This window comes from Vulpes lagopus, chromosome 2 (genome assembly GCF_018345385.1).
Source record: "Vulpes lagopus strain Blue_001 chromosome 2, ASM1834538v1, whole genome shotgun sequence".
Classification (NCBI taxonomy): Eukaryota; Metazoa; Chordata; class Mammalia; order Carnivora; family Canidae; genus Vulpes; species Vulpes lagopus.
Window position 1 is genome coordinate 26,002,886 of NC_054825.1, and position 11,965 is coordinate 26,014,850.

At 49.1% G+C, this 11,965-nt stretch overlaps 1 protein-coding gene across 1 annotated transcript; it reads left to right on the forward strand.

Moving 5' to 3' along the window:
• Window positions 1-250: 250 nt before the first annotated feature.
• LOC121485837 (steroid 17-alpha-hydroxylase/17,20 lyase) lies at window positions 251-5,963 on the forward strand. The gene is made up of 8 exons (XM_041746662.1): window positions 251-547; window positions 1,929-2,067; window positions 2,270-2,499; window positions 3,153-3,239; window positions 3,613-3,828; window positions 4,158-4,327; window positions 4,862-4,965; window positions 5,470-5,963. Exons 1-8 carry the CDS (start codon window positions 251-253, stop codon window positions 5,751-5,753), a joined length of 1,527 nt encoding a protein of 508 aa, XP_041602596.1. The 3' UTR covers window positions 5,754-5,963.
• The last annotated feature ends 6,002 nt before the right edge of the window (window positions 5,964-11,965 follow it).

Sequence of the window (11,965 nt, forward strand, 5' to 3'; positions counted from 1 at the left end):
CTCTCCCCTAGGGGTTTGCCCTGGAGTTGAGCCAGCCCTTGAGGAGGCCTCCACTCCTCCTCCCTCTCCTGATTCTGGAAGAGGGCTTGGGCCTGGCTATGCTCCAGAATAAATTTCCACAAGGCAAGAGATAACACAGAGCCAAGGTAAAGATCAGGGCAGCTCTTAAAAAGGCCTCCTTGCACCCTAGAGTTGGCTCCCATTCTTCCACCCCATAGCTGCTTGTCCTGCTTGCCGGCACCTGGCTACCATGTGGGAACTCTTGGTTTTCTTGCTGTTCACCCTGGTCTATTTCTTATGGCCCAAGTCAAAGTGCCCTAATGCCAAGTATCCCAGGAGCCTCCCATCCCTGCCCTTGGTAGGCAGCCTGCCATTCCTCCCCAGAGATGGCCACCAGCACGTGAGTTTCTTCAAGCTACAGAAAAAATACGGCCCCATCTATTCCTTTCGTATGGGTACCAAGACTACAGTGATGGTCGGCCACCACCAGCTGGCCAAGGAGGTGCTTATCAAGAAGGGCAAGGAATTCTCTGGGCGGCCCCGAGTGGTAAGCGGTGCCCACCTATCCCTCCTCTCTCACCAGCTCCCGGGGAGGGGGGTGGTTCAGCCTAGACCATGCCTGGAATGACCCTTCCAGATCCTGTAATTCTTCCTAAAACAGACTAAAAGGGCCATGGGTGGGGATCGGCCCCTCAGTAGGCAGGAAAAATCAAAGGAAGACTTTATTTCTGGGCTTCCAGGAGGTGGGCTGTTATCTTGCCTGGAACTGGATGATGTGCTCTCTGAGTCTTGACTTCTCTAACTGAGGTAGTATATGCAAAGCACTTAGCCCAGGGCCCAGCACAGTAAGTACTCAAGTAAATAGCCTTTAGGAGTGCTACTCTTCGTGTGGAAAATGGGATTAAAATGATTACTGTCTTCTATGGGAAGGTGTGAGGGAGAAGTATCCTGGGTTTTGGAGGGCAGAGATTGCTATTTCTCTGGAGCTGTCCCCAGCTGCTCTGGCTCACAGTAGAGTCAGCTCACAGTAGAGCTGACACATGGTGGCATTTCAAGGATGCCAATGATCTATCCTACTGAGTCTTCTGTAACACTCCTGGGGGAGGAGAGAAGCTAACCATCTGGGAAAACTGCCAATGCCCCATCCCAGCACCCTGCTGCTGAGTACCCCCTTGAACTCCCCAGGCAGGACCTCCCAGTCACTTATCTCTGACCAGGCCAAAGGCTGATTCATTTTTCCCTGGATAAGTCAGCTAAGTCTGCTGGCCAATGGCTTCTAGCTCTCCTCAGCAAAGAGGAAGGAGGAGGCTAGTCAGATGGGGCTTGCGGGTCACAGCATATAAGGGGAGGCTTTGAAACCTGAAGCTTTGAAGTCCCTCTGGGAAGAGGTGGCTTGGCCAAGTCCAGACTGCATTCTCCAGTTGGGGCCTTATGGTGGGCACACGGCCTTGCAATGGAAGGGCAGAAAAAAGATGAGTGGCTGCTGTATCTGCAGCACCCCCCAGAGGGCCCAGAGAAAGGCAGGAGTCTGGGCAGTCTTCACCCTCTACAAGCCAACCTGCTCCTGCCCCCAGGACAGGCACCATTCAGAGCGCTTATTCCATCCACGGCTGCCTTCCCCTGGTCAGCAACTGATAAGAGAGGCTCAGAGGTCACCCTGTCATTGAACTGAACCCCAGAACCCCTGCATTCTAATTCAGGGTTCTTTTTTTCCTCCTCATTCTGTCTCTCTGATGAAATTGGGAGTAGAGGAGTCTCAGGCCCTGCCCTACCAAGGCCTAATGGTCATGGCAGAGTAGAGCAAGGATGCCCCACATGGATGTCAGCATGGCAAGTATCTGCCTTCTCCCTCAAAAAAGGTGCAGGAGGCCCAGGGCAAGGGCAGGTCATTGATGTCTGATTCTTACAGTCTTTCTTGCTCTCCAAAGGTGACTATGGATATCCTGTCTGACAATCAAAAGGGTATCGCTTTCGCAGACCATGGTGCCAGCTGGCAGCTGCACAGGAAACTGGCACTGGCCACCTTTGCCCTATTCAAGGATGGCAACCAGAGGCTAGAGAAGATCAGTAAGTGTGTGATGGCCGGCCCCTGGGGCTGCTGGAAGAAGGGGGGGGTCGGGGGCGCGGACACAATGGAAGGCTCAATCTAGGGCTTTCTTGGCTGCTGCTGCCATCTAGTGGCCAATCTGTTCTATGTCCTGGCTAACATGGAATTGGGAGGGAGGGTGCGGCTTAATTCTCCACCATCTTGCCCCCTCTCTCCTCTCAGTTTGTCAGGAAAACAGTTTATTATGTGATTTCCTGGCCACCCAGAATGGAAAGTCCATAGATTTGTCCTTGCCTCTCTTCCTGGCGGTGACCAATATAATCTGCTTGATCTGCTTCAACACTTCCTACAAGAATGGAGATCCAGCTCTGGAGATCATAAAGAATTACAACGATGGCATCTTGGATACTTTGGGAAGGGATCATATGATAGACATATTCCCCGGGTTGAAGGTGAGGATGAGGTCAGTCCCCACCTTCAGATTCTAGCAGTCCCTGTCCCCAACTCTTTTCAATGCCTGGCTCCAGACCCACTTTTTTCCTGACCACCTCAGCCACAATGACCTCTACCTCCTCTCTTTTGAAAACTTTGCCACTTCTCTACATAGCTTTTAACTATGCATTTTAATATTTTAATACTTGTGATAATGGCTTTCATTTATTTACCAATTGCCGTATGTCCAGTACTAAGTACTCCACATGCATTCATTATGTCATTCCCCTTTAAGGTTGAGTTTATTATCCCCGAACAGATAAGAATGCAGGCTTAAAGAAGTTAAGGAAGTTGCCCTAGGCTTCAGACTCAAGTCTATCTTACTCCTAAAGGCTGGGCACACAGCAAAGTCTAATTAGTAGACCCTCAATCAGTGCCTGATGTTTGATTCAATGGAGAAGGAGAGGTAGAGATGCTTCCTTTTCCCCTATTTGGAGCTGTGTTAATAATCCCATTGTGTGCCTCTGTCTTGCCTTCCATTTTGGCTGGCGGTCTGGGTTAGAGTAGAAATTCACCAGAGACTGAAAGCCAGGATCTGCCCCCAGAAGGGATTCTGGTAGCTGGAGAAGCAAAATAGAGATGGATGGATTTGACGTTTATTTCTACTTTCCAGATCTTCCCCAACAAAACCCTGGAAAAAATGAGGAATTGTGTTAAAATGCGAGATGCCTTGCTGAATGAAATCCTTGAAAAATATAAGGTAGGTGATGCAGCAGAGGAGACCATGAGTTAGGTTGAAATGTCATGAAAACAGGGTGGGGGTCCATTTTGGACACTGTAGTATCTCTAGCACTGAGCAGAGAGAGCCAGGCACATATGTGTTCAACCAAAAAAATGACTTAACGAATGACGAGGGGGAAGGAAGTAAGGAAATGCAGAGGATTCTAGAAGGGACCCACTTACTCCCAAAATTTAAAGAGAGCCCTCCTACCTCCACAAGCTTGTAGGTTCCTGCCTAGTCTCTCACTTCCAGATGGAAGAGACCTTTGAGTCTCCAGTCTGGGATGGAAGTATGGCAGGGTATTGCAGATGGGGCTCCTTCCTTACCACTGTCTCCCAACCTCACCCAACAGGAAAAATTCAGCAGCGACTCTATCACCAACATGCTAGACGTACTGATCCAAGCCAGGATGAACTCCGACGATAACAATGCTGGCTCAGACCGGGATTCAAAGCTGCTTTCAGATAAACATATTCTCATCAGCATAGGGGACATTTTTGGGGCCGGTGTGGAGACCACCACGTCCGTGGTGAAGTGGACTGTGGCCTTCCTGCTACACAATCCTCAGGTGAGCTTCCCCCTACTCTGGTCTCCCCAACCACTCTTCCCCTACAGCCAGATCCACCTATGGCCCCAGAAAGGAGAAGTAATACCCTCTGCCCTTCCATGCAAGATGACTGGGCTGCTCCACTTCTCACCCGAGTAGTAGTTGGCTTTGGCCCTAGGCTGGCGCTGCTGCTGTATCTTTTGGAAACAAAAAGCCTGGAATGCAAAGCCACCACTGGGAAGGGTGTGAGCCAGCTCTTCTGGATGTATCAATAGGATTCTTCTAAACCCATGCTTCTCTTGGGCTTAATTTAAGCATGTTTGTCACATCTACCCTGCTCTGGCCCTCAGTTGCAGAAGAAGATCCAGGAGGAGATTGATCAGAATGTAGGTTTTGGCCGCATACCAACTATGAGTGACCGGAGCAAACTCATCTTGCTAGAGGCTACCATCAGAGAGGTGCTTCGCATTCGGCCTGCGGCCCCCATGCTCATCCCCCACAAGGCTATCGTTGATTCCAGGTATGCCTTCCCTCCTGGTAACACAAGACTGCTTTCCAGCCCACCTGGGCCCTCCTCAGCCTGCCGGTCAATTCATATGCAACCATCGATCATCTATCATCCTACCCATGACTCTACTGATCAATATATCTGCCACCTACTAATACCGGCTAACTAATCCACAGATCTAACTGACCTCCCTCAGAAACTGCTTGCTGCCTTGGAGACATATGGTCTGGGATGAAAGACCAGGTGCTCCATCCTCCTACACAATCTGATAGCCACAACACACACACACATGCACCAGCTCAAAAGGCACACCCACATGCCCTGACATACATGACTGTCCATGCGCACAGGTATTGATACATAAAAGCTAGTCAGGAAGAGAGCTGGAGACAGGCTGGATTCATAGTTAATCTGGCAGAAGCTGAGGAAAGACGAGGGGGTGGGCATGAGGACATATGAGGACATTTTTCCCCCTGGGGTGTAGGGCTGAGCAGTTCGGTGAGGACAATATTTTAGACTCCCCTTTCCTCTCCCTCTTTGGGGCAGCATTGGTGAGTTTGCTGTTGACAAGGGCACAAGTGTTATCATCAATCTGTGGGCGCTGCATCACAATGAGAAGGAGTGGTACCGGCCTGACCAGTTCATGCCAGGTGAGTCCCCGTTTTGTCCTGCTCTCAAGCCACACAGCCAGCCTGGCCTCCATGCTCATCCTTCCAGCATCATGTTCCCTCTGCTAAGCTTTCTACTAGAAAACTCCTGGCTCCAACTGCATAAACCTGTTGACATCCCCTTTCTACCCTAGACTTATCCAAACTCTTCACAGCTGGGTTTCTCACTCTCTCCTTCCACTAATTGCAAGTGTCCCCTAAGAAGCCTTCTAGGTATATGGCTCCCATGAAGTCAGCCCCTCTCCCCATTCATTAAGACTCCCTCCTTTCTGTCCTTCCTGAATATTGCACTTCTCCTGTGTAGTTAAGGGCTACCTGAGAGCTGGGCTATATCTCTCCTTGGGCTAGGGTTCCCCCATGTAAGGCTGTTCATCTCCTCAGACTGGGGCTCCCTGGGCAGGACCAGGTCTCCCCCTCAGTTAGGGCAGAGCCATTCCTCTACTTACCCCTGCCTTGACCCTGGCTGACACTTCCCCATGTCCACAGAGCGCTTCCTGGACGCCACAAAGAGTCAGCTCATCTCTCCATCATTAAGTTACTTGCCCTTTGGAGCAGGACCTCGCTCCTGTGTAGGTGAGATCCTGGCCCGCCAGGAACTCTTCCTCGTCATGGCCTGGTTGCTGCAGAGGTTCGACCTGGAGGCCCCAGATGATGGGCAGCTGCCTTCCCTGGAGGGCATACCCAGAGTGGTCTTTTTGATTGAGTCTTTCAAAGTTAAGATCAAGGTGCGCCAGGCCTGGAGGGAAGCCCAGGCTGAGGGTAGCACCTAGAGGCTGACCTAGCATCCCCTGACTCCACCCTGTGTGATCCCACAGCACAAAATCAGAGGTGTGATTCGGCCCTCCCCCACCTTTCCTCCCTCCTCCTGGCCCACACTGCCTTCTTTTCCAGCCTGCAGTCCCTGGTAGTGATATGCATAAGCTAAACAGTTTTTCTTCCTGGTCCCTGAACAGTTCATTCATTTGTTTATTTGTTCACTCAGTTTTAATAACAAATATTTATTGAGCACCTGCTATGTGCCACTCACTATCCCTGGACACTCAAGCTCCTTGGTTTCATACAGATTACTTTCTACTGAAGGCTGACAAATAAACATTGCAGAGACTCCTAAGTGCTTTGAAGTCACTTATACTGGGTGTTGGTGATATGAGGAGAGAACGGCAGAAGTGGAGGGGGGCCACAGCAAGCGAGTAGTTGGGAAGGTGTAAAGATGTGGGGAAAAGCATCCGGCACTGAGGGAGCAGCAGGCAGGAAGTTTTTGAGGTGGGAGAGGTTGGTGTGGCAAGAACAGAGCAAATGAAAGGGGAGAGGAGTTCTTGATGAAGTCAGATTGGAGACAGGGGCCAAGACCCATGGAGCCTTGTAAGTAACAGGAAAGAGTTTAGGTATCTATTCCTAATATGATAGGAAGTCATGGAGGAGACGGGACTGTTAAACATGTAAGTGGGAAGGTCTGATTTGTATTTTGGGGGGCTGGTGGCGGGGAGAGAGAGAGAGAGAGACAAAGTGTGTGTGTGTGTGTGTGTAGGGGCAGAGGCAGAGGCAGAGGGAGAGAGAGAATCTTGAGCAGGCTCCACACCCAGCATGGAGCCTGACATGTGGCTCAATCTCACAACCCTGAGATCATGACCTGATTCAAAATCAAGATGAATGCTTAACCGACACAGCCACACAGGCGTGCCTGGTTTGTATTTTTAAGACCACCCTAGTTGCTGAGTGGAGATTGGTCTGAGAGGGATAAGAGCTGGGGCAGGGAGGAGGTGGCTGTGCTGGTCCAGGTGAGTGAAGTCATGGAGGCTTAGCTCCTGGCCATAGCAGTGGAGATGGTGAGAATTGGTGGGATTGTTTACATATTGAAAGTGAAGCAGAAGATCTTGTTTGATCCAAAGAGGCATCACTGCGTGTACCTTGAAGATTTGGCTTTGGGGGAGTGTGTGTAACCCAACCCACCACTACCTATCCCTCTTATCTTGGTCGCCAAAGGCCAGCAGGTCTCCTTTACTTCGTCGTGTCCTGGGGTAAACACGGCCAGGAAAGCGTTCTGCAGTGCCCCGGCTCTGCCCTGCTCCCGACAGCCACCCCAGGAAATCTGTAAATGCCTCACTAGAAAATGGCTCCTGGACTTCTTTAAACCTTGGCTACTGGCCAGTTTGCAAGTGAAGGATGTCCTGAGATGCTCTGGGGAGAAACTGACCCTTGCCCATTAGCCTAGAGAGAGGCTCCAATGCCAGCTCCCTGGCGCCAGGTGGGCCAGGGTCAGGTCATCAACCCAGTCTTTCTCTTCATACTGGAGGAGGGCTCTGGAAGGGGCAAGGCTGAGACCTTGCCTTATCTGGCCATGTTTTCAGAAGAAATCAACAGAGACCCTGCAAACAGGGAGGGACAAAGTTTTCCATTACAGCACACTTTCTCCCTTCAAAGAGCTTTGTTAATCCAGTGGTAAGAGACTATTCCTCAACTCAGTAAGGAATAGTCAACTCATTCCTCACCCCTAACTCAGCCCTGCTAAAGAGCCCAAGGAAAGTTTGTGGGCAGGCATGGTTGACCAGCTCCTGTCACAAGCAGCCTGGTGAAATGCTGACACTCCTGTAGGCTGACAGGAAAGGGTTTAACTGGAAGTGGCTCCTCTCTCTCCCAGGTTTCTCTGCCCCTATTAGTTGGTCATTGGCCCAGAGCCAAGCTACCCTCAGTTTCCAAGCAGAGGGGAGCAGATCGGCTGGAAGAGAGTTAAGTGTTCTCCTCTTCAACTATTGAATCAGATCATAGAGTGGCAGAAGAAAGAGAGACTAATCCTTTGTTTTGAAGATGACAAAACTTAGGGCCAGTTGGGGTAAGGGCAGGGGAAGTAACTTGCCCTAAGTCACGCAGCTCCTTAGCAGCAGGGCTGGGACCAGAACCCAAGATTTCAATGATGCAGGAAGAGGAGCCAGACATGCTTTCTCACTCAACTGGTATCCATGCAGAAGGGCTCTGGGGTGTCTGTCCAGGGGGAGTACAAAGCTGAATGTCCTTTCAGAAAATGACCTCATGACCTCAGACTCCTGCCCAAATTGTCCCTCCCCTGCCTGGAAGGCCTTTTCCCACTGACCTAACTCCTCCCATCCTGAATCTCAGAGTGCAAGCCCAATTCCAGGGTATTTCTCAAGACTCCCAGCCCACTGTGCTTGTCCTGTTTTAGCACTCAGCTTCTGCTCCGTGGTACTGAATCCCATATATACCTGAGCATCTGCTTGGGCTCAAGATGGGTGCAGTATCCCCCAAGGGCACTGCCCACCCCTATGTTTCTGGAGTTCAAGACTGAATTTTCTCCTGTTCCTTATCCTGCAGATCAGCACCTGGCAAGTAGGTTAGACACAAGAGGACTGAATGCTCTAAGTCCCTGGGCTAATTGATCCAGGGATAAATAGACTATTTCCTTATGCACAAGAAAGCTGGGATCTTTGACAAAGCTGGAAGGTGTTTGCCAAGACCCCACAGTCATATTTTGAGCCTCAGAATGCCCTTACCCAGTGATTTGATGGAAAATAAATACTAAACAAACAGTTCTCTGGTGCAGATGTACTAGTGTTTGCCAACTGCCATGATGTAAACAGTCCCCATTATGAGCAATTTCAGGGCACCAATGTGATGTCACTGAATACAGTTGGGAATAGATGTGTGGTAGCATTATATGCTACTTACCATTACAGTGTAAATAAATACCATTGCTATATAACTCCATTACTAATAATACCATTATTCCCACCATACATAGATGTAAATAGCCTCAAGGGCACAGATAATAGTAATGTAGTAAAATAATTAGGAAATGATTAGTTTTGATTATTGATTACCTTTGTTTTTACTATAATGTATTCATTATAGGTTTCTATAGTTTTTTTTAATGGTTATTTAATAAACAGTTCACAAAAATCCTGGACATTTAGGAAATTATTTATTTATTTACTTAAATTAAGCTCCACATCCAATGTGGGGCTTGAACTCACAACCCTGAGATTAAGAGTTGCATGCTCTACTGAATGGGCCAGGCAGGCACCCCCTAATTCCTGAAAATTTAATAATCAACTTTTGTGAACCAAAATAGCCAGCCTTCCCAGGAGGAACATGCTATCTTTTATCCTTCAGAAGGGTGGTTCCCCAGAGTCCGTATTTTGATGGGACTGACTCCTCCCTCTGGTACCCTTGGTGTGGGGTGGGGGTGAATGAGAATGTGTGACTGCTCTGGTGCCTCTGGTGGCCATAGAATCTGAAGCAAAGGAGGAGCTCTTTCTCCAGGCACACTCGTGGGCTTAAACACCCATCTTTGGAGGACAGGAATCCAGTCGCAGAGGTAAGAGAGTTGGGAAGAACTGGATAAGGAAGATCCAGGCCCCCTAGGTTCCTAGCCTTGGACCTTAGGCCCATTGTTAGCTTCTTGAACACATTTCTTCATTTTTTTTAAAGATTTATTTATTCATTCATTCAGAGAGAGAGAGAGAGACAGGCAGAGACACAGGCAGAGGGAGAAGCGGGCTCCATGCAGGGAGCCCGACGTGGGACTCGATCCTGGGTCTCCAGGATCACGCCCTGGGCCACAGGTGGCGCCAAACCGCTGCCCCACTGGGCTGCCCTCACTTCTTCATTTGTACAGTGGGGTGACTTCCCACCTGTGCTGTCCATTATCTAAGACTCTGGGGAGGGTGAAAAGCAGAAAGGGCCAGGTAAGCTGGGGAGGTACAGAAGACAAGAGGTCAGGCTGTGAGGGCAAGTTGTTCCAGTGCTATCATTCACAGGCCCTGTGATCATGGGCAACTTCCTCAGCTTTCTCAAACCTCAGTTTTCTAAACTATAATATGGGTGTCTAGGTGTGTGCAGAAATGGTACCACCAACATGAAAATGTTGCTGAAAGTCAAATATGGACCTATATAATGCATTTAGTGCCTTGATCAATACTGGCTTTACTGCCATTGCCTCCAGCCAGATCCACAAAATAAGTCCTTGTCTAAGAATGAAGAAACGAGTGTTGTTTAGACAGGTCCAGCTGAAGGACAGGACCTCCCTCTCCAGCCCCCCTTATAGCTCCAATGATCCTGCCTGCTGCCCCTCCCTCTTTCCCCATCTGGGGCATGCTGGCAGCTGGGAAGTGGGTGGGGAGCCCAGAGACAAACTTTTCATGCTTCCAACACAGAGGGTGTTTTGTAATATTTTCCAGCGGGATTGGGTTTCTCGAGACTTCTTGGTAAAGAAGGCATGCAATGGAAGGTTAAACTGGTGGGGAGAGGGCTTAGAGTGAGGAGAAACTTCAGATCAAACCAAATCCTCTTCTCCCCTCCAAGTCACCCGAAAGCTCTAACTCCTGAGAATTTTACAATGTTTCCAGGAGGACTCACTCTCCCTGAGGAAGTTAACACTGATAGTGCACCATCCGCCCCAGGAGTGTGGCTATTTCAGCATTGAGGGGCTCTGGCAGGAGCGCCTGGCTGAGCATGGGGGCCTCTGGAGGCTTCTGATGAGGCAAGTGGGAAAGCAAGGGGAATAAAGAAGCTCTTGAGGAAACCGTCTGGCTCACCTTTCATTATGCCACTTGCCTGTTCATCACCTCTCTCTGGTTCTTTCTCACCTTTGAGAAGAAATCAAAAGTTCTTCACATGGCTTGTGAGCACCAAGTCTTCAGTGTTCAGGGTTCAAATCCTGGCTCTCCCACTTACGAGCTATGTAATCTTGGACAAGTTAGTCAATGTCTCTGAATGCTTCAACCCCGTTAATAAAGAAGTCCATACCTCAGATGGCTGTTTTGAAGCTAAAATGAAAAAATGTGGGTAAGATGTTTACACATGACCCAATAACATCCAGTCAATAAACAGAACAGTAAAGACAAATTAAAATATTTTTATTACCAGCTTACGGGTCTAGATTCATCTCCTGTCACTTCCCAGAATGCAATTACCTACAGAGATTAAATTGCTTGCAGCTTTAGACATTTTGGCCTCCCATGTTTTTGTGTGCTTTACAGCACCTGGCACATAGTAGGCACTCAATAATCTGCAAAACAAACATCTACCTAGAATTACCTTTACACCTTTCTTTACCTGGCAAGCTCAGTTGAGAGGTCCCTGCTCCAAGAAGACTGCCCTCTACAGGGGCAGGAGGGTGGCATTCTCTTCTGCAGCATCCTGTGCACACATGCTTCATGGTACTGTGCTACTAATACTGTTTTCATGCCTTTTCCCCCCTTGGGACCATTAGTTCTTCTCAAGAGGAACCTGGTCTAAGGCATAGTTGCATTCCCAATACCTAGTACATGGTAGGTACTCGGTAAATGCTCAGCTTAAGGAAGGCCAGTCACTTGCCCCCAGACTGGGAACCTACATCCCAAATACCTCCCAGGACCCACTGCCCAGTAGGTTCAGGAGGATGCAGGTTTCCAGCATGTTTGGCCAACAGTCAGCCAAACCCACTTCCCACTCCTCCTAAGTCAAACCCTGCTTCCCCTCTGCCCCACAACCCCCTGGCTGAAAATGGGAGGAAATTGAAGAATAGAGAGTTTCTTGAAATTCTTGCTCATCAAAGCTACCTTTATGTGTTTCTGAGCATTGATATCATTCCCACCTGCACTTAGTTGCCTGGGGCAATAGAAAATGAGGAACTCAGTGACCCAGGAACCTGGGGTGCTGCCAGCAGTGCAGTGAGGTCTGCTCTACAGACCTAGGCATCAGACGTACATGTACAGCCTCCAGCATGCAAGAACTGAACTGGTTATTTCTGTGCCATTCAGACATTAGATTAATGAAGGCAGGAATGATGTAATCCCTAGTCATTTCCCAGGGTTTTATTTTTTTTTTTATTTTTAAAATATTTTATTTATTCATGAGAGACAGAGAGAGAGGCAGACTCCATGCAAGGAGCCTGACATGGGACTCGATCCCGGGTCTCCAAATTCACATCCTGGACTGAAGGTAGCGCTAAACCACTGAGCCACCGGGGCTGCCCAATTTCCCAGGA

What these genes read in the sequence shown, in the direction of transcription:
- LOC121485837 (XM_041746662.1), top strand. Translation starts at nt 251, where the DNA reads ATGTGGGAACTCTTGGTTTTCTTGCTGTTCACCCTGGTCTATTTCTTA. An exon ending in CCAGAGGCTAGAGAAGATCA is followed by an intron (nt 2,068 to 2,269) that starts GTAAGTGTGTGA and finishes CTCTCCTCTCAG; the next exon opens with TTTGTCAGGAAAACAGTTTA. An exon ending in AAGGCTATCGTTGATTCCAG is followed by an intron (nt 4,328 to 4,861) that starts GTATGCCTTCCC and finishes TCTTTGGGGCAG; the next exon opens with CATTGGTGAGTTTGCTGTTG.